Source organism: Anabrus simplex, chromosome 4 (genome assembly GCF_040414725.1).
Source record: "Anabrus simplex isolate iqAnaSimp1 chromosome 4, ASM4041472v1, whole genome shotgun sequence".
NCBI lineage: Eukaryota > Metazoa > Arthropoda > Insecta > Orthoptera > Tettigoniidae > Anabrus > Anabrus simplex.
The window spans coordinates 279,111,906-279,131,898 of NC_090268.1; the positions used below are offsets into that span (position 1 = coordinate 279,111,906).

The 19,993-nt window shown below is 41.9% G+C and overlaps 1 protein-coding gene across 1 annotated transcript in view; it reads left to right on the forward strand.

Annotated features, from left to right (window-relative positions):
* Positions 1 to 360: 360 nt before the first annotated feature.
* The window catches only part of LOC136872645 (uncharacterized), a 35,110-nt gene continuing 15,477 nt past the window's right edge, over positions 361 to 19,993 (forward strand). Inside the window, exon 1 of the mRNA XM_067146453.2 lies at positions 361 to 494. Within this exon, the coding sequence (XP_067002554.2) occupies positions 464 to 494 (31 nt within the window). The 5' untranslated portion in view covers positions 361 to 463. The remainder of the gene's footprint in view (positions 495 to 19,993) is intronic.

A 19,993-nucleotide genomic window follows, 5' to 3' on the forward strand; every position in this document is an offset into this window, starting at 1 on the left:
CATTCGGGAGATGGTGGGTTCGAATCGCACCGTCGGCAGCCGTGAAGATGGTTTTCCGTGGTTTCCCATTTTCACACCAGGCAAACGCTGGAGCTGTACCTTAAGTAGGACCATGCACGCTACCCTCCCAATCTTAGCCCTTTCCCATCGTTGCGTCGCCAAAAACATTCGATATGTTAGTGTGATCTTAAACCACTAGCATATCACAGTGTTGTTCTTTTGTAGTCATCAGAATGTCTGTATATCAGTTTACTATCCCTTAATGTTCTGCAGCAGATATAGATAACCTTGATTGGCAAAAGCACGCATTTAAACGTGCACTTCATTGATTAAGTCAGAGCGTTTCCGCTTCAGTCGGCAGTGAATCCATCTAAGTCACGATGTTATCACAATATTCGACCAGTCATGATACTAGATGCATATAAAGGAAGTGAACAGTAGGGCGACGCGTTACAAGTAAAATATGGAAATCAGGCGTGTACTTTTACTTCTCAGTAAGTACCTTAATTTTCATAAATTCTGTATCCTCTGATAAGAGGACGAAGTGAAGTGAGCATGTCTGTCTACTCTGAATTCCTGGTGATGGTGATTATTGTTTTAAGAGGAAGTACAACTAGGTAACCCCCCACGGCACTTAACGACCTTGAAAGGGCCTTGGTCTGCCCAGCGACCGCTGCTCAGCGCGAAGGCCTGCAGATTACGAGGGATCGTGTGGTCAGCACGACGCATCCTCTCGGCCGTTATTCTGGGCTTGCGAGACCGGGGTCGCCATCTCACCGTCAGATAGCTCCTCAATTATAATCACGTAGGCTGAGTGGACCTCGAGCCAGCCGTCAGGTCGACCTGGCCGGGAATCAAACACGGGGCCTCCGGGCGAGAGGCAGGCACGCTACCCCTATACCACAGGGCCGGTTACAACTAGGCAACAATCCTCTGTTACTAATAATCAGCAGAAAAAATGTCCGGCTCAGTGGCTAAATGTTTAGAGTGCTGGCCTTTGGTCTCAGGGGTCTCGGGTTCGATTCCCGGCAGGGTCGGGAATTTTAACCATCATCGGTTAATTTCGCTGTCACAGCAGCGGAGTGTGTGTGTCGTCTTCATCACCATTTCATCCTTATCACGACGCGCCGGTCACCTACGGGCGTCAAATCAAAAGACCTGCAACTGGCGATCCGAACATGTCCTCAGACACTCCTGGCACTAAAAGCTATACGCCATTTCATTTCGGAAGGAAAAATTGAAAATGAATTGAAAATGGGCTCCTGTTTTCCTGATAAGGAAATTACAAGTTTATTTCGTAGTATTTCGTATTACAATGGACAGCAAACTTTATGTATAATCTCTGTATAATAATTTGAAAATAATGGTATTTATGTATCGGTCATGTTCATAGTAACAAGGAAATGCACTTTCTACTTTTCCTTAATGTCTGTCTGTCTCTCTGCCTGTATGTATGTATGTATGTATGTATGTATGTATGTATGTACGCGCATCACAAGAAAACGGCTGAAGAGAATTTAAGAAAAATCGGTATGTAAAGTCGGGGAATGAGCCACTACAATATAGGCTGTAAATAATTTTATTCACGCTGAGTGAAATGGTAGTTTAGGGGAAGGCCTAAAATTTAATTCTCAAATATTTATGTTATTAGGGTCGTATCAATAAATACTACTAACTGAAGTTTTACAGAATTAAATTTACGAACATTTATGCCTTATACATTTTTACCGTACCGGCTATGATAACAGAGACATTCATGAATTTGCATTTTTTGGCTAAGTCCATATTCAGTGCCGAGCCACGAGAAAATGGGAAAACAGAATTTAATGAAAATCGAGATATAGAGTCGGGGAATAACAAATTACAGTCTAAACTATAAACAATTTTATTCACGCTGGATGAGATGGTCGTTTAGGGGAAGGCGCCTAAAATTTAATTTTCAAACGCCTATATTATTGGTCCTATCGACAATTGTTACATAACAAAAGTTATAGAGAATACAATTTCTGATCATTTATGTTTTATTCAGTTTTAATGTACTGAATATGATAAGAGTGGTATTTTGTAGTCGGAAGAAAACTAGATGTGAAGGCCTACAATATCGAAAGCTCATAAAACTGATCAACATTAACATTACTTTGACCATTGTTTGTTGTGATATTCTTTTTCTTCTACGCTGACACTCATCACCGATAGATGGGATTACTGCTGTATATCGAGAATAACAGTCTGCCTGAATATTGACGGGAAATAGTTGGGGAATTGGTAACTTTGTTCTTTAGCATGCTACTTCTCTGGTTCATTCATTTTCTGATACTGCTGGCACGTAACACACTGGTTCATCATAGTATTCCAACTATTCAATCCCTTCTCTGATGCGCTGATTGCAATGATCAGTGTGCATCCCTTAACGGAATAATGGCAGGGGCTCACTTATGACCTGGTCTAGAATTACAATTTCGGTCTATTCTAAATTATAGCAACATAATTCACTAAATAACTCAACCCTCAAAAGTAGTCGGAAGAAAACTAGATGTGAAGGCCCACCATATCGAAAGCTCATAAAACTGATCAACATTAACATTACTTTGACCATTGTGTGTTGTGATATTCTTTTTCTTCTACGCTGACACTTATCACCGATAGATGGGATTACTGCTGTATACCGAGAATAACAGTCTGCCTGAATATTGACGGGAAATAGTTGGGGAATTAGTAACTTTGTTCTTTAGCATGCTACTTCTCTGGTTCATTCATTTTCTGATACTGCTGGCACGTAACACACTGGTTCGTCATAGTATTCCAACTATTCAATCCCTCCTCTGATGCGCTGATTGGAATGATCAGTGTGCACCCCTTAACGGAATAATGGCAGGGGCTCACTTATGACCTGGTCTAGAATTACAATTTTGGCCTATTCCATATTATAGCAACATAATTCACTAAATAACTCAACCCTGAAAAGAAGCCTTTTCTCTTCACTTTTATTAAATTCTACATTCATTTATTTCCAAATTAGCAGCGAAAAAGGAGTTTCTCCTCTGGCTTGGAGGACAAATTTGCCTCAATTTCTCAATAGCGGCGCTAAGAAGCTCGGGACCCTCCCGCAGTAATTGAAAATGGGCTCCTCTTTTCCTGATAAGGAAATTAACAATACACGATACACAAGTTTTTAATTTAATTTAAATTATCATATTAGCCCAATATCTTATTTTAATGTACAATAATCTCATATCATTTTCACTAGTCAGATAGTTTTCTTTCCCCACCAGTGTAGTGAATGGAGATTTTCCGACTCATCGGGTAGGAAAGTCCTCTCAGTTTTAATTACTGCGTTGATGGAATGAAAGTTCCTTTTGGGGATCATTGTAAGTACCTAGGTGTTAATATAAGGAAAAATCTTCATTGGGGTAATCACACAGATAGATAGATCGATAAAAGCCTTTATTTTCTGTGGCGAAGTTAGGGCTCTTGGCCTTTTTTTACACTTAACCACACACATATTATTATTTGTTAATACAATGACACTGATCAACTTAAAATACTAAGAACTACAAATAACACTAATTTCTAAGAAAAAATATGAATATATACACGCAAAGATGACAGAAAGAAAAAGGAACTGCCTACATAATACAGATTTGAAAAAATACTCATTTCAATACACAACGAAAGACATACGAACGTAAAAATACTAGTAAGCTTAATAAAATTTTTAAATGAAATTCAGCTAATTGTATCCTTGCAATACTACATCTAAGTTAAATTCAGTTACTACTAGCTATGTTTAGGCTACTTCTACTTCGTAAATACAGTACGGATATTTTTAATTTAATTTAAATTATCATATTAACCCAATATCTTATTTTAATGTACAATAATCTCATATCATTTTCACACACAATCACTCGTTCCACTCATACAGGTACCTTGCTGGAAGCACTTAACGAGGAACTGCTGGTAAGAGGTTTAAATTTTTTTTGATTCAGCATCCTTGATGTCTTTGGGAAGAGCATTCCACCATCCCGAAGCGGTGATAGTAAATGATCGATGGTATGTAGTTGTTCGGTGGACAGGTATTTCTAAGAGCGACACGGAGCGAGTATCATGGAGATGTAAAGAACCAAGGTGACGAAAATTGCTGGAGAGATAAGCAGGGATGTCTTCCGAAAGTACTTGGTACATAAGAGTATTTGAATGTAGTTTACGCCTGTCGTCCAGTCGTAACCAAGATAATTGTTTATAATAGGGAGAAACTCGAGCGTCATAACGTAAATCCATAGCATATCTAAGACAAGCATTTTGAGCGCGTTGTAGTTTTAAGCTCAATTCATTTGTTATATCCGTAAAAATTACATCACAGTAGTCAAAAATGGGAAATAATAATGACTGTACAAGTTGAATTTTTAGTGATCGAGGGAATACATTTCTGAAACGTTTTAAGGGGTGCAAGCCACAATAAACCTTTGTAGAGATATTCTTAACTTGCGCTGACCAGTTTCGAATTTCCGTTATAATAAATCCACGGTTAGAAACTGATTCACAATAAGGTATAAAAGTATTATTTAAACTTATGGGAGGAATGCAGTTTTGTTTTAAAATGTGAAGATTCTTTGATGTACCGATGATAATGGCTTGCGTTTTATGGGGGTTTAAGGTTGTATTTAATTGCATAGCCATTAATTTGCTCAAGGTCAACATTAACATTACATATCGCTTGTTGTATAGTATTAGTTCTAGTGTGGTAATAAATTTGCAGATCATCAGCATAAAGATGGTACTTGCAGTGATTAATTGATCTGGTGATATCATTTATATATAAAAAGTGAACAGGAGAGGGCCAAGGACTGACCGTTATGGGACACCAATATTTTTTGTTTGCCACATTGATTTATAATTATTTGCAACCACACACTGCCGGCGATTTGTGAGGTAAGAATAGAAAAATCCCAGCACTTTCTGGCTAAAGTTTAAGGACTGTAATTTGGGAAGAAGCAACCTAGGATCGACAGTATCAAATGCGCCACTGAAATCTAAAAGAGTAAGTATTGTCACTCGTTTGTTGTCCATTGCATATCTAATGTCATCTGTCACTTTCAGCAGAGCTGTCATGGTACTATGTTTTTTCTTAAAGCCTGATTGGTAAGAGTCGAGTAAAGCATATTTATGTAAGTACGTAAGGATTTGCTCATGTACCAGGCGTTCCAGCACTTTGGACAGGGGTGGTAGGATAGAAACTGGTCGGTTAATCTGAAGGAATACTGGGTCCATCCTTTTTCGGGATTGCGATGACGAGGGCATCCTTCCACGCCGCAGGGAAAATTCCTTGGGTTAAACAGTAGTTCATAATGTGTGTTACGATCGGCAGATTTGCGCCAATGATATATTTGTAGAAAGACAGAAGTATGCCATCGTGTCCAGCAGCATTTGATCTGAGAGAATACATAACTCGTTTTACGTCATTTATACCAACCTCTTTAAACACAAATGTATCTTGAATTGGCATAGAAGAAACATTATTATTATTATTATTATTATTATTATTATTATTATTATTATTATTATTATTATTATTATTATTATTATTATTATTATTATTATTATTATTACACATGATTGTAAATAAAGGGTACAGATCTCTGCACATGGTTATGGGGGTATTTAGGGATTGTAGTAATGATGTAAAGGAGAGGGCGTATAAGTCTCTGGTAAGGCCCCAACTAGAGTATGGTTCTAATGTATGGGACCCTCATCAGGATTACTTGATTCAAGAACTGGAAAAAATCCAAAGAAAAGAAGCTCGATTTCTTCTGGGTGATTTCCGTTAAAAGAGTAGCGTTACAAAAATGTTGCAAGGTTTGGGCTGGAAAGACTTGGAAGAAAGGAAAAGAACTGCTCGTCTAAGTGGTATGTTCCGAGCTGTCAGTGAAGAGATGGCGTGGAATTACATAAGTAGACGAATAAGTTTGAGTGGTGTCTTTAAAAGTAGGAAAGTTCACAATATGAAGATAAAGCTAGAATTCAAGAGGACATATTGGGGCAAATATTTCTTTATATTAAGGGGAGTTAGGGATTGGAATAACTTACCAAGGGATATGTTCAATAAATTTCCAATTTGTTTGAAATCATTTACGAAAAGCCTAGGAAAACAACAAATAGGGAATCTGCCAACTGGGCGACTGCCCTAAATGCAGATCAGTACAGAGTGAAGCCCAACTCCTATAAAACAGATGAGTAAGAAAGCACAGTTTTTGCCCTGGGACTCTACACTATTCGTCCCCCCCCCCCCCCATGAAATTAATGAGTGTTCACGGCTCCCGGCTGTCTGCGGCCTGGTCATTCCAGCTCTGGAACTTTGGACTGTTAGATCGGCAGCGTAGTACTGTTCGTTAAATGTGAGAAAATGTGTGGTTTTCCATTGGATCGAGTATTTCATATGATAGCATTGCTTTTAATCGCGACATTCCTACTGGCGTCATTGTACTGATCTATGTTGATTTCAGTTGGGAAAACCACTAAGACCGCCTTTCTGAGGGTGTAAAAAGGCAGGCGGGGAGTGAGTGTCTACCATTATAGTGAAAACTCCCCAACTTGATTGTGGCTGATGGTAGGCAAGAGGGCCTACGACTGCAATGATATTTCCCTAACCCAGTCTTCACATGCGAAAAGACGACTTCCCCGTCGCATTTCTAGGGTAACGTTAAGAGCTATGCAATTTAATACAATCTTACTCACAACGTGTATACTATCTAACTTAGAACTCTGTATACAGTGTAGAATTCCGTAGCGAAGCACGGGTACATCAGCTACTAATAATAATAATTTACACAATTTAGTTTCCAAATCCAAAGGAATTTAAATAATACTCTTATATGGCAGGCTCCTACGAAAACACACACACACACACACACACACACACACACACACACACACACACACACACACACACACACACACACACACACACACACACACACACACACACACACACAAGAACTGCATATGTCAATTATAGTAACCAAACACGCTGACCGTCACAATATTAAGAAATAATCTTGTTCCTAGAACCAAATAATTGACAACTATTTACAACTGAACAGTCCAGCATAGGGATATTTAGCTACACTCAGTGCTGAGAGTCGTAAAGAGACTCGAAACTTCAGTATTTAGAGTTTAGATAAGGAGTATGTCTTTGTTATCGCATCTTCGCTGACTACTGGGTTCTCAGAACTGGCTAATTACTTCAAAAGCCTTGTTGATTGTTGTGAACTGCAGCAAGGGATGGTTATTATTGGAACAGGTTGGGAAATCCACATTCTTTCAGAAATATATATATATATATATATATATTACAAGTTACTTTACGTCGCACCGACACAGATATGTCTTATGGCGACGATGGGACAGGAAAGGGCTTGGAGTGGGAAGGAAGCAGCCGTAGCCTTAATTGAGGTACAGCCCCAGCATTTGCCTGGTGCGAAAATGGGAAACCACGGAAAACCATTTTTACGGCTGCCGACAGTGGGGTTCGAACCCACTATCTCCCGAATACTTTCAGAAATAACTACCGTACTCCTATTGACGAAAGAAGCTCTGCGCTACGATGGCCTACGTTTGGAATAACCTTCTGTAATATAAATAATACTGTGTTGTGTGCTGTACCTTTATCAATATGTAAAGTCACTCTTCAGCTACTGAATTAAGAAACAGTCATGAGCCCCTCACAAGCTTAGCCCCCCTCCCCCCCCCCCCCCACCACGCGTGGTCTGCGGGGTCCTTATCATCGCCGCAACTGTCAATTCTTGTTATAAATTATTACTTTCAGAATATCGTAACTCCTTACCTATGGGTATTATTGGCTCCTTTAGTACACGAAGACACTCGGAGCAGCCAAAGAAACTTTCCGTAACACCGTTAAATTGTGGAGCGGTTTACGTTGCATCTCGGCACGCACGGAAGTTCTCACATCTGTTTCGAAAGTTTACTTTCATTTCTGATTTCATTGTTTTCGATCGGTTGAGGAAAAAATCTCAACTTCGTAGCCAATATAAGTTACGTTTTAGGAGATTTACGTTTACTAACATTTACTGTCAACAGACCGCCTTTGTATCCTGGAACAACAATTCTTCTGTGCCCATTTAAAAGTTTAGAATGGTCTTTAGAATTTGACTGGAATTAATTATTTACTTTCTGACATACAGGTAAACCCCGTTATACGCGGATTCGTTATCTGCGATTTCGCATATACGCGATCTTGGTTTTAAGTATATTGCTTCCATCTGTTAGCAGTACGTAGAAGCTGTAATGCCGTAAGGCGTGCCGAACTCCGTAACGTACCGTACACTACGTTGCTCGCCAAGGTTAAACGCGGCAAGCGCAACCTATGCGCCTGTCGTGTTTGTCGAGACGTGAATTGTCAGTTCCGATCAGCAGAGCGGTGAAGTTGCGCTTCACAGATTTCGTATTTAAAAGGCCGGGTAAAAGGAAATAACGTGTGCCTATTGAAGAAAAAAAGCGTGTACCAAACTCGTATTAGTTAGAAACAAAGAAGTTTTGGATCACTATGAGAAAGGTGAGCATATTGTTTACATTCAGCGTGCTTTGGGACTTAGGGACTCCAATTTCAGAACTATTCGTGACAATGTGGAATTAATTTGAAAAGCTGCTCAGTTTTCTGCTAACTCAAGTGTGATTGGAGTGACCAAATCTCGCTCGGAAACGATGAAAAGAATGGATTGGATTGAGGATCACAACCAACAACACATGTCTCTCTCTGGAGCTGCTATTCAAGCGAAAGCCAAGAGCTTGTATGCAGAGTTTAGTTTAATATTGTGTGTTTCAGTGTTAAATTTTTAAGTGTATAAAGTTTGCATTAAAATGCGTTTCAGAATCATGATAATGGTTATTTTTTGTATAAATACTGAGAATCTTTAATTTAAACTTAATATGTGAGTAAACGGAAACCTAACCATATATTTTAATATATAAAATGACTCTCGATTTACGCGAATTCGCTATGCGCGGCAATTCCGCTGAACGTAACTATCGCGTATAACGAGGTCTACCTGTACTTCCAAACAGGGTTTCAGAAAAACATATCACTGAAACACTTTTCATTTTACCTTGTTACTTGAAAGTAGGTCATTAACTCAAACCACTGGGAAAGGACATGATCTATTGCAGCTAGAACAGATAGCCATCTTGTGTTACATTTCTGCACAATTTTCAGAGAATCAGCACCATCTTTGATTGGATGGAGTAACTGTTTGTATAATATCTAAGGTAAAGAGTACTTCGAGAACCAGGACTAAGTCTCCGACAGCAAACTTTCGACATTTCTGGCCAGCAATTCAGCTACATATGGCTGATAAAACGGGCGTATGGGTTTTTTTTAAATAAGTAATTATGATCGCTGGAAAACGGTAAATAAAAATGTAAACAGACTCTGGGATGGGTTTAAAGCAATTGTTGAGGAATGTGAAAATAGGTTTGTACCTTTAAATGTGGTAAGGAATGGTAAAGATCCACTATTTTATAACAGGGAAGTAAAGAGACTAAGAAGGAGGTGCAGGTTGGAAAGAAATAGAAGAAATGGCTGTGGAAGTAAGGAGAAATTGAAGGAACTTACTAGGAAATTGAATCTAGCAAAAAAGTCAGCTAAGGATAACATGATGGCAAGCATAATTGGTGGCCATACTAATTTTAGTGAAAAATGGAAGAGTATGTATAGGTACTTTAAGGCAGAAATAGGTTCCAAGAACGATATTCCAGGAATCATTAATGAACAAGGGAAGTGTGTATGCGAGGATCTTCAAAAGGCAGAAGTATTCAGTCAGCAGTATGTAAAGATTGTTGGTTACAAGGAATTAGGACTTGATGGACGGGACATTCGTATTATTGGTAATCTCTACTGGAACCAGTGTGCTGGCATAAGAGTTGATGGTCGTGTCTCGGAAGAAGTCTCAATTATGAAAGGAGTTCGCCAAGGCTGTATTCTTTCCCCCATGCTTTTCAACATCTATTCAGAAAAGATTTTTCGAGATGCTCTTTACGGAAAGACTCAAGGAATTGTGGTTAATGGTTTCATCATAAATAACATCAGGTACGCCGATGACACTGTGCTACTTGCAACCAATCTCCAGGGTCTACAGGAACTACTTAATGCTGTCACTGAAGCCAGCAGCGCAATGGGCTTGAAGCTTAATGTAAAGAAGACCAAGTGGATGGTTATAAGTAGGAATGAAGATGGCATTCGAGGTAATCTCACAACAGCGAAGGAACAGATCGCGAGAGTGGCAACATTTAAATACCTGGGATGTCACATCAATGATGACTGGGACCTTACTCACGAGATCCGATGCAGAATTGAGCAGGCCAGAACTTCTTTTCAGAGACTTAGGAAACTTTTGACAAGCCGTGACCTTTCCATTTCACTACGGACACGACTACTCCGGTGCTACGTTTTCAGCATTCTGTTGTACGGCGTTGAGGCATGGACACTAACTGAGACCATGTGCAAGAGATTGCAAGCATTTGAAATGTGGACGTACCGAAGGATGCTTAAGATACCTTGGACAGCTAAAATGACCAATATAGACGTTTTGCACCGTATGAACAAAGAACCAGAAATTCTCACTACCATCAAGAGAAGGAAACTAGAATACTTTGGTCATATGATGCGGAACTCTAAATACCACCTTCTGCAAGTAATACTCCAAGGGAAAATTAATGGAAAACGTGGTCCGGGGAGAAGTAGGACATCATGGCTCGGCAACTTGAGCCAGTGGTTTGGGGTGACAAAGCTTACTCTGTTCAGAACAGCTATGAACAAACAACAGATCATGCTACTGATCGCCAACGTTCTGCGAGGACATGGCACATGAAGAGGAAGAAGAAGAAGAAGGATAATGTCAAGATAGAAAAGGTGACTAAAACTAAAGAAGTATTAAAATTTACCTATGACAGCAATGACATTTACAGTAAGATACAAAACTTGAAAACTAGAAAATCAGCTGGAATTGATAAGGTTTCGGGGGATATACTAAAGACAATGGGTTGGGATATAGTACCGTATATGAAGTACTTATTTGATTATTGTTCGCATGAAGGAGCTATACCAAATGAATGGAGAGTTGCTATAGTAGATCCTGTGTATAAAGGAAAGATTGATAGAAATAAAGCTGAACATCACAGGCCAGTCAGTTTGACATGCACTGCATGCAAGCTTTGGAAAGGCATTCTTTCTGATTATATTAGACATGTTTGCGAAATAAATAACTGGTTTGATAGAAGGCAGTTTGGGTTTAGCAAAGGTTATTCCACTGAAGCCAACCTTGTAAGATTCCAGCAAAATATAGCAGATATCCTGGATTCAGGAAGTCAATTGGACTGTATCGCGATTGACCTGTCTAAGGCATTTGATAGAGTAGATCATAGGAGAGTACTGGCAAAAATGAGTGCAATTGGTCTTGACAAAAGAGTGACTGAATGGGTTGCTTGTTTCTAGAAAATAGAACTCAGAGAATTAGAGTAGGTCAAGGTTTATCTACCCCTGTAAAAATTAAGAAGGTAATTCCTCAAGGCAGTATTATTTGACCTTTATGTTTTCTTTTATATATCAATGATATGTGTAAAGAAGTTGAATCAGAGATAAGGCTTTTCGCAGATGATGTTATTCTGTACAGAGTAATAAATAAGTTACAAGATTGTGAGCAACTGCAAAGTGACCTCGATAATGTTGTGAGATGGACAGTAGGCAATGGTATGATGATAAACGAGGATACAAGTCAGGTTGTGAGTTTCACAAATAGGAAAAGTCCTCTCAGTTTTAATTACTGCGTTGGTGGGGTGAAATTTCCCTTTGGGGATCATTGTAAATAAATAGGTATAAATATACGGAAAGATCTTCATTGGGGTAATCACATAAATGGAATTGTAAATAAAGGGTACAGATTTCTGCACATGGTTATGAGAGTTTTTAGGGATTGTAGTAATGATGTACAGGAGAGAGCATATAAGTCTCTGATGAAACCCCAACTAGAGTATGGTTCCAGTGTATGGGACCCTTACCAGGATTACTTGGTTCAGGAACTGGAAAAAAATCCAAAGAAAAGCAGCTCGATTTGTTCTGAGCGATTTCCAACAAAAGAGTAGCGTTACAAAAATGTTGCAAAGTTTGGGCTGGGAAGGCTTGGGAGAAAGGAGACGAGCTGCTCGACTAAGTGGTATGTTCCGAGCTGTCAGTGGAGTGATGGCGTGGGAGGACATCAGTAGACGAATAAGTTTGGATGGTGTCTTTAAAAGTAGGAAAGGTCACAATATGAAGATAAAGTTGGAATTTAAGAGGACAAATTGGGGCATATAGTCGTTTATAGGAAGGGGAGTTAGGGATTGGGGTAACTTACCAAGCGAGATGTTCAATAAATTTCCAATTTCTTTGCAATCATTTAAGAAAAAGCTAGGAAAACAACAGATATCGATTCTGCAACCTGGGCGACTGCCCTAAATGCAGATCAGTAGTGATTGATTGACTGAATACAGCAAAATATGCTGTTAACTGAATACAGTAGAAAAGCACACACAGGGATTTAATTTAAGGTTAGAAACATCATCTTTATTGCTTGTGCACTTCATTGCTTATGCCAACCATAACTCGTGCAAATAATATTACCGTCGCTTCTGTAGAAGCACATTCTTTATAGATAATTCTATTTTTGTCTATCGTTGCAATGAAAACGGCAAAGCATATATGAAATGTTTGTTTGATTTTCTATGATTAAGGATGTTAGACAGTTTCGCATTTATTTGCCCTGACAATATCTTCACCGTTCGTGTTCTGCATCACTGGGATACTCAGCCAACTAGAACCACTCTTTCCTATATACCTGACTAGTTTTCAACCTTTTCTTACGGCCTAGCAGTGGCGTGCACTGAACCCCATCTACCCCAGCACTGTCGGGGTAAATAATTTTGTATTAACATTTTCTTATCATCTAACTAACAATGCTTTCATTCTCCACCCTGAAGGGGTTGGGGAGATGTGATGGAAGAAGGAGTGGGGTAAAGGATGTGAAGAAGTAGGAGATTGGATAGGAATTATGTCTATACCTAAGGATTGAACAAACGCTTTATTTAATTCAGAAGTACATGCGAGACAATAAATGATTTACGGAAGGGTGTGAGGGAAAAGGTGGAGTGCAAGTGGGAGAGATGAAGTTCAGAAGGAGGTGCCTGAGTAAAGGTGCAAGGTAAGGAAATGGAGAGTAGCTGTTATATGATTTAGGGAAGCGATGAGAAGACGAAGGAGTTCAAACGTTGGGAGGGGTGGAGCAAGGGGTGGACACACTGGTGGAGATGGGTAAACAGGAGGAGGGGCTGGCCGGGGGCAACGAGACGTATGATCGTAGGGTTGGCGACCGGGTGAGGGTGGGTAATGAGAGGGTTCCACTCGATAATGTTGGCCGTGGACACTGGCACCGGTGGTGATGAGCTGGTGGACGGCATCAGATGTAGGCAGTTGGAGCCGCACCTTAAATGTTGGGCCATGGGAGTTCCGAATCCGAATAGCACGTCGGACGGGAACGCCCGCCGCACGAAGTGCTTGTAGAACGTCCCTGTCTGAGATTTGAGGTGGTATTCCACGTAGTACACAGTTATACACAGTTGGGGGGGGGGGACTGTGAAGATGACTGGGTCGATGATGTCTGGGCGGCGGCTACTGCGGCGTTGGCTGGCGAAGATATCGATGGCGAAGTTGCGATAGTTGGGTCCGGCGTGCTAGCAGGGAGTTGCTGAAGGGCAATGGGCGAAGAAATCGGGAGAGATGACAACATAACAGGTGATGGGTGACAAGTGGTAACCGTTGTGACAGGAAGAGAAGAAAGGATACTAGCGGACTTCGTGGTGGTGGTAATGGCGGTTGTTGTTGGAAAGGAGGGTGTTGATGGCTGAAGCGTCGTCCGGGATGGGGGCTCGTGAACAACTGGAACAAGGGTTGGTGTTTCAGAGAGCTGGGCTTGAATGTACGGAGGGGTTGGCACCATTGCGTAGTTCTTACAATGAATCATCGCGCCGGAAGCGAGGAGGCGGCGGAGGGAGTCTTCTCCGCTGAGATGCACTAGAATCTGCGTAGAGGGTGTACAGGTGTGGACATCCGTCATTCTGTAGGCGTTATGTACAGGTAAGTCAGCGGCGAGAAGGTCATCGATTATGTCTTCTTTGGAGATGGCTGGATCCACTCCGGGGATGATACAATAGGCCATGGTCGTGGGGAGGTCAACAGCCAGCGAGGCGTCAACCTATATGCTGATTGGGATCGGCTGGGTGGCAGATAGAAATGAAGGCCGCGCGGCCGAGCAAAAATTGAAAGTTGCGACGGCGGAGAATATGCACTACAGCAGTTCATCTTCAGCGAGCTGGGTTTCCTTGCCGGCGTGAGAGAGAGCTACCCCAGCGAAATTTAAGTCGCTTAGTTGACGCATGCACTAGAAACTTCCTTGTTCTGGGACGGGGCGCGGCTATGGGCCCTCCCCCCGACAGCAATTTACGGCGACAGGCCAGCTAACTTAGATAAGGCATATTAGTTTTAATGCTTGACACTCGAAGAGGTCAGCGCCAAACGGTAGGGGCTACAATAAAAATACCAACATGTTAACAGTATAGCCACTTGCACACTGTCATGCTAATAAACATAGAGCCTGTTTATGAAATCAATTGTGATATACAAGAACATATTTTTTTTTAAATTTCGGAATGTATAAAGTTTTTTTCCTAGCAATTCATTGATGGAACGTGTAGAATATGTTTTCCGAAAGCCACAGAAATATTTAGGTTGCCCAGCATGAACACAGACCTAAGCGCGAAGTAAAAGAATTTTGTATTTGGTTGTCTGTGATTGTGGTATATAAATAGTGAGTTTTTGAGGTGTTCCTCTTGCATTATAGGTGAAGATTTCGCGAGTCCTGTGGCATTCTTCATGAATATAACGTGTGTTATACGTCGTGACGAATATTTTCCGTCGTTTGTCGCTGTTTCACGTACACTCAGTATGCGAGTGAAACTATAAAACTTCGGCGACGGTAAAATACCACTTTTAATTTTGCTGATTCAGTTTAGATTAGGCTTTTTAAGTTAAAAACAAATAGTCGCAGTGTATTTTTGTGAAAACCATGAGTGTACTATCACGAAGCGTCACCGGGTGAAACTGTAAGTCGAAGTTTTCTTCTGATGACGCAGAGCCTAGTTCTTTGCGAAACGTAAAGAATTTCACCCATTTTCTTGACACGGCATAAGGCCAAAAGCCTATACAGTATCATGCCTGTAAGTATATTGTTTAAAATCTGCATTGTTTACAATATGCTATAGATTGAGGTGAAAATATTCCTGAAAGACCTTTCTCAGGTAGACCTTTCCACGAAAAATGCAGCCTTATAAAGTGGTAATGTTGACTTCAGAGAGAGTAGTGAGGACTACGATTGTTTATGTTTAAGAAAACATTTCTGTACCTGGGGTAACGAATGTGTTCACAGCACGCCACTGTGGGATAGAGATGTATTCAAAAGAAACACGGGGGTATCGCACGCGACATTACCAAACTGATCAAGATTACTGTACAGTAACGATTGCAATAGCAAGCAACAGCTGACCAGAACTGGTGTAGAAAATGAGGGGCGTAACTAGTCTCACATGTTGAATAACGGCGGAACAAAGACAAATTGCTTGGTCACCATATTTTTGTTAAATAGAGTATGCAGCGTAAGTTCGATTAACAAAGAGATGAGTAGGCATAAGTTCTATATTACTCTTTCTCCTTATGACAGAATGTGATATTGTTATAGATCCAATCCGCTGAAATGAAATGTCGTATGGCTTTTAGTGCCGGGATATCCCAGGAAGGGTTCGGCTCGCCAGGTGCAGGTCTTTCTATTTGACCCCCGTAGGCGACCTGCGCGTCGTGATGAGGACGAAATGATGATGACAACACATACACCCAGCCCCCGTGCCATTGGAATTAACCAATTAAGGTTAAAAATCCCCGACCCGGCCGGGAATCGAACCCGGGACCCTCTGAACTGAAGGTCAGTACGCTGACCGTTCAGCCAACGAGTCGGACATCCAATCCGCTGAAAACCGTTAACAGAAGTTTGAAAATCCGGAAATATCCGCTGTCTGCTAAATGGAAAATTTATTCTCTATTTCATTCAAAAACCCGTGAAATTTAGCGGAAGATCTCCTGAGTTGGCAACACTGCAACATACACCAGGCCTTCCCAAGCGGGCAGCCCCCATGCGTGGCCCAGGGCATCGAGCTGCGTGCGAGGCCCGAAGGAGAGCGAGAGAGAGTTAGTTTTTCTTTTACGTCGCGCCGACACAGATAAGTCATATGGCGACGATGGGACAGGGAAGGGCTGGGAGTGGGAAGGAAGCGGCCGTGGCCTTAATTAAGGTACAGTCCCAGCATTTGCCTGGTATGAAAATGGGAAACCACGGAAAACCATTTTCAGGGCTGCCGACAGTGGGTTCGAACCTACTATCTCCCAAATACTGGATACTGGCCGCACTTAAGCGACTGCAGCTATCGAGCTCGGTGGCAAGAGAGAGAAAGAGAGCGAGTGGAGAGGAGGGAAAGCAAGGTGAAAGGGTCCACTTTTGGGTGGAAGCGGTAGAAAGATATCAACGGTATCCCCTGCTCGTCATAAAACGTGTCTTAAAGGAGTCCCAGGGATTCTCTTAAATTGGGGGTGTGGGTTGGTGACCACGGGGTCCTTAGTTGAGTGCTGGCATTGCTTCCACTTACTTGTGTCAGGCTCCTTACAGAGGATGGTTGCCCAGTTGTACTTCCTATTAAAACAATAATCACCACCACCACCACAACCACTAAAAGGGCGGTACATCTTATAAGGTACCTGTATAGAAATGATTAAAGAAATACAAACAAACAAAAACAGTTTTTAAAAACCAAAACTGGCATTTATTTGATTTCACCAATCTAGTGATATCGGGGAAAATTGTTCGAGCAGAATGTATGCGTAACACCTTAATCCTGCTTCTAACGCAACATCGAACAAACATGACCCAGTGTTGCTCTTATTGGGGTTCATGACTGAGAATATGTATACGCAAATGTATGTAGAGCCAGATAGAGCATTTGCAAGCCAATGCATGGCTACGCGGAAGCTTTTTATGCCCAAGTTCTTTTGAAATGCAAGGGGGCCGCCTGGAATATTGAAAATGAAAACCTACAACCTGTTTCCCAGTCATTGACCGGGTCAGGGATGTAATGAATGAAGCATATATAGGCTGTTAGTACGATGGGGTCGCCACTCCCAAAGTGATTTATTAATGACTGATAGATGCTATGAAATGAGAATGGAGAGTGTTGCTGGAATGAAAGATGACAGGGAAAACCGGAGTACCCGAAGAAAAACCTCTCCCGCCTCCGCTTTGGGCCTGGAATATTGTGATACTTATATTTCAAAATGTGTAACGTTGAAGTCATATCAGTTTTGTTTGAAATTTGACTGTAGCCGGTTAAGAATTTACAGAGAGGGCCGTCGTAAAAATGTTTAATTCAGGTGACATTTCTTCAATATTTCTAATTGGCTAATTGTGTTGGGGAATTGCGTACACGAACAGTTTAACACTCCATCTTGTTTAACATGGTTTACTGTTGCCTACATCAAAGAAACGACATTGCCATATTCTAAATACAAGGAGTATTTACAGAAACAAAGAACATGAGAATAGATGTGGTGAGGCCCAGTCGAATAACAAAGATATTAGTTAATCCTCTACAAATTGTTTAAGGGCCCCACAGTAACTATCAGTGTTATAATCGGACATGTCACATGGTTTTAAGGATGGAAATTCTTCAAAACTTATAATGGCTAAACGCCAAGGTGAGTAGCATCCGCGTTCTTACATTACCGCAGCCGCAGCATAGTGAGATTTAGAGGCGGATGGGGGAGGGTGTTGGGGAAGGTGCGATTTCTCTGGGTAGAGTCAGGGATTACCTTCCTGTTCCTTGGAGTCAGGGCTCTCAAGCCCTAAGACGCTGAAGTGGAATGGCCTGGAGTACGCTGCACAAAAGAGCTCTACAAACAATCCGATCTGGTAAGGTGGTCAGGCGGTCTGATGGATCGGCCACCTGACTTCACCCGACAGGAGTTTCGTCGGACGACACAACACAACTACCACACAACCTGATTTAGCGCCTGATCTTCCGGACAGTCGAAATTCGCAAGATGATTCGATTTATTTTTCCGATTTATCAAAAACTTTATATGAACTGAACATCATGCAAAATAATATTTTGAGTTATCTAAATTTACGAGTTATTTCAGCATTGTTTATATAATTACATAAATTGTTGAGTCCGATGAAACGGTAGGTTAATTAATCTCTGAAGCAAAAGAATGTTGGCGTTTAGTCATCAGTAGATACTGCTACTGAACAATATTTCTACGTCAGAGCTAGTCGCCATTGGTGGACTCACCAATAAGGAGATAAATTCGTGAATATTATTTTAGCTCGTACGAAGAAATGTATCAGATATAAAAGATTGGAAATTGTATTTTATGCAATGTTGTATGCACATTTTTAGATAGAAATATTATTCCGGAGAGAAAGTTTGTGATAAAACATAATACACTGACTAACAGAGCAAATGCAACACCAAGCAGGAGTGGTCAGAACTTTATGCCAATTGCAGGGTAGACTGACGTCACTGAGGTATGCTCATGATGTGAAATGCGCCGCTGTGCTGCGCACGTAGCGAACGATAAATGGGACACGGCGTTGGCGAATGGCCCACTTCGTACCGTGATTTCTCAGTCGACAGTCATTGTAGAACGTGTTGTCGTGTGCCACAGGACACGTGTATAGCTAAGAATGCCAGGCCGCCGTCAACGGAGGCATTTCCAGCAGACAGACGACTTTACGAGGGGTATGGTGATCGCGCTGAGAAGGGCAGGTTGGTCGCTTCGTCAAATCGCAGCCGATACCCATAGCGATGTGTCCACGGTGCAGCGCCTGTGGCGAAGATGGTTGGCGCAGGGACATGTGGCACGTGCGAGGGGTCCAGGTGCAGCCCGAGTGACGTCAGCACGCGAGGATCGGCGCATCCGCCGCCAAGCGGTGGCAGCCCCACACGCCACGTCAACCGCCATTCTTCAGCATGTGCAAGACACCCTGGCTGTTCCAATATCGACCAGAACAATTTCCCGTCGATTGGTTGAAGGAGGCCTGCACTCCCGGCGTCCGCTCAGAAGGCTACCATTGACTCCACAGCATAGACGTGCACGCCTGGCATGGTGCCGGGCTAGAGCGACTTGGATGAGGGAATGGCGGAACGTCGTGCTCTCCGATGAGTCACGCTTCTGTTCTGTCAGTGATAGTCACCGCAGACGAGTGTGGCGTCGGCCTGGAGAAAAGTCAAATCCGGCAGTAACTGTGGAGCGCCCTACCGCTAGACAACGCGGCATCATGGTTTGGGGCGCTATTGCGTGTGATTCCACGTCACCTCTAGTGCGTATTCAAGGCACGTTAAATGCCCACCGCTACGTGCAGCATGTGCTGCGACCGGTGGCACTCCCGTACCTTCAGGGGCTGCCCAATGCTCTGTTTCAGCAGGATAATGCCCGCCCACACACTGCTCGCATCTCCCAACAGGCTCTACGAGGTGTACAGATGCTTCCGTGGCCAGCGTACTCTCCGGATCTCTCACCAATCGAACACGTGTGGGATCTCATTGGACGCCGTTTGCAAACTCTGCCCCAGCCTCGTACGTACGACCAACTGTGGCAAATGGTTGACAGAGAATGGAGAACCATCCCTCAGGACACCATCCGCACTCTTATTGACTCTGTACCTCGACGTGTTTCTGCGTGCATCGCCGCTCGCAGTGGTCCTACATCCTACTGAGTCGATGCCGTGCGCATTGTGTAACCTGCATATCGGTTTGAAATAAACATCAATTATTCTTCCGTGCCGACTCT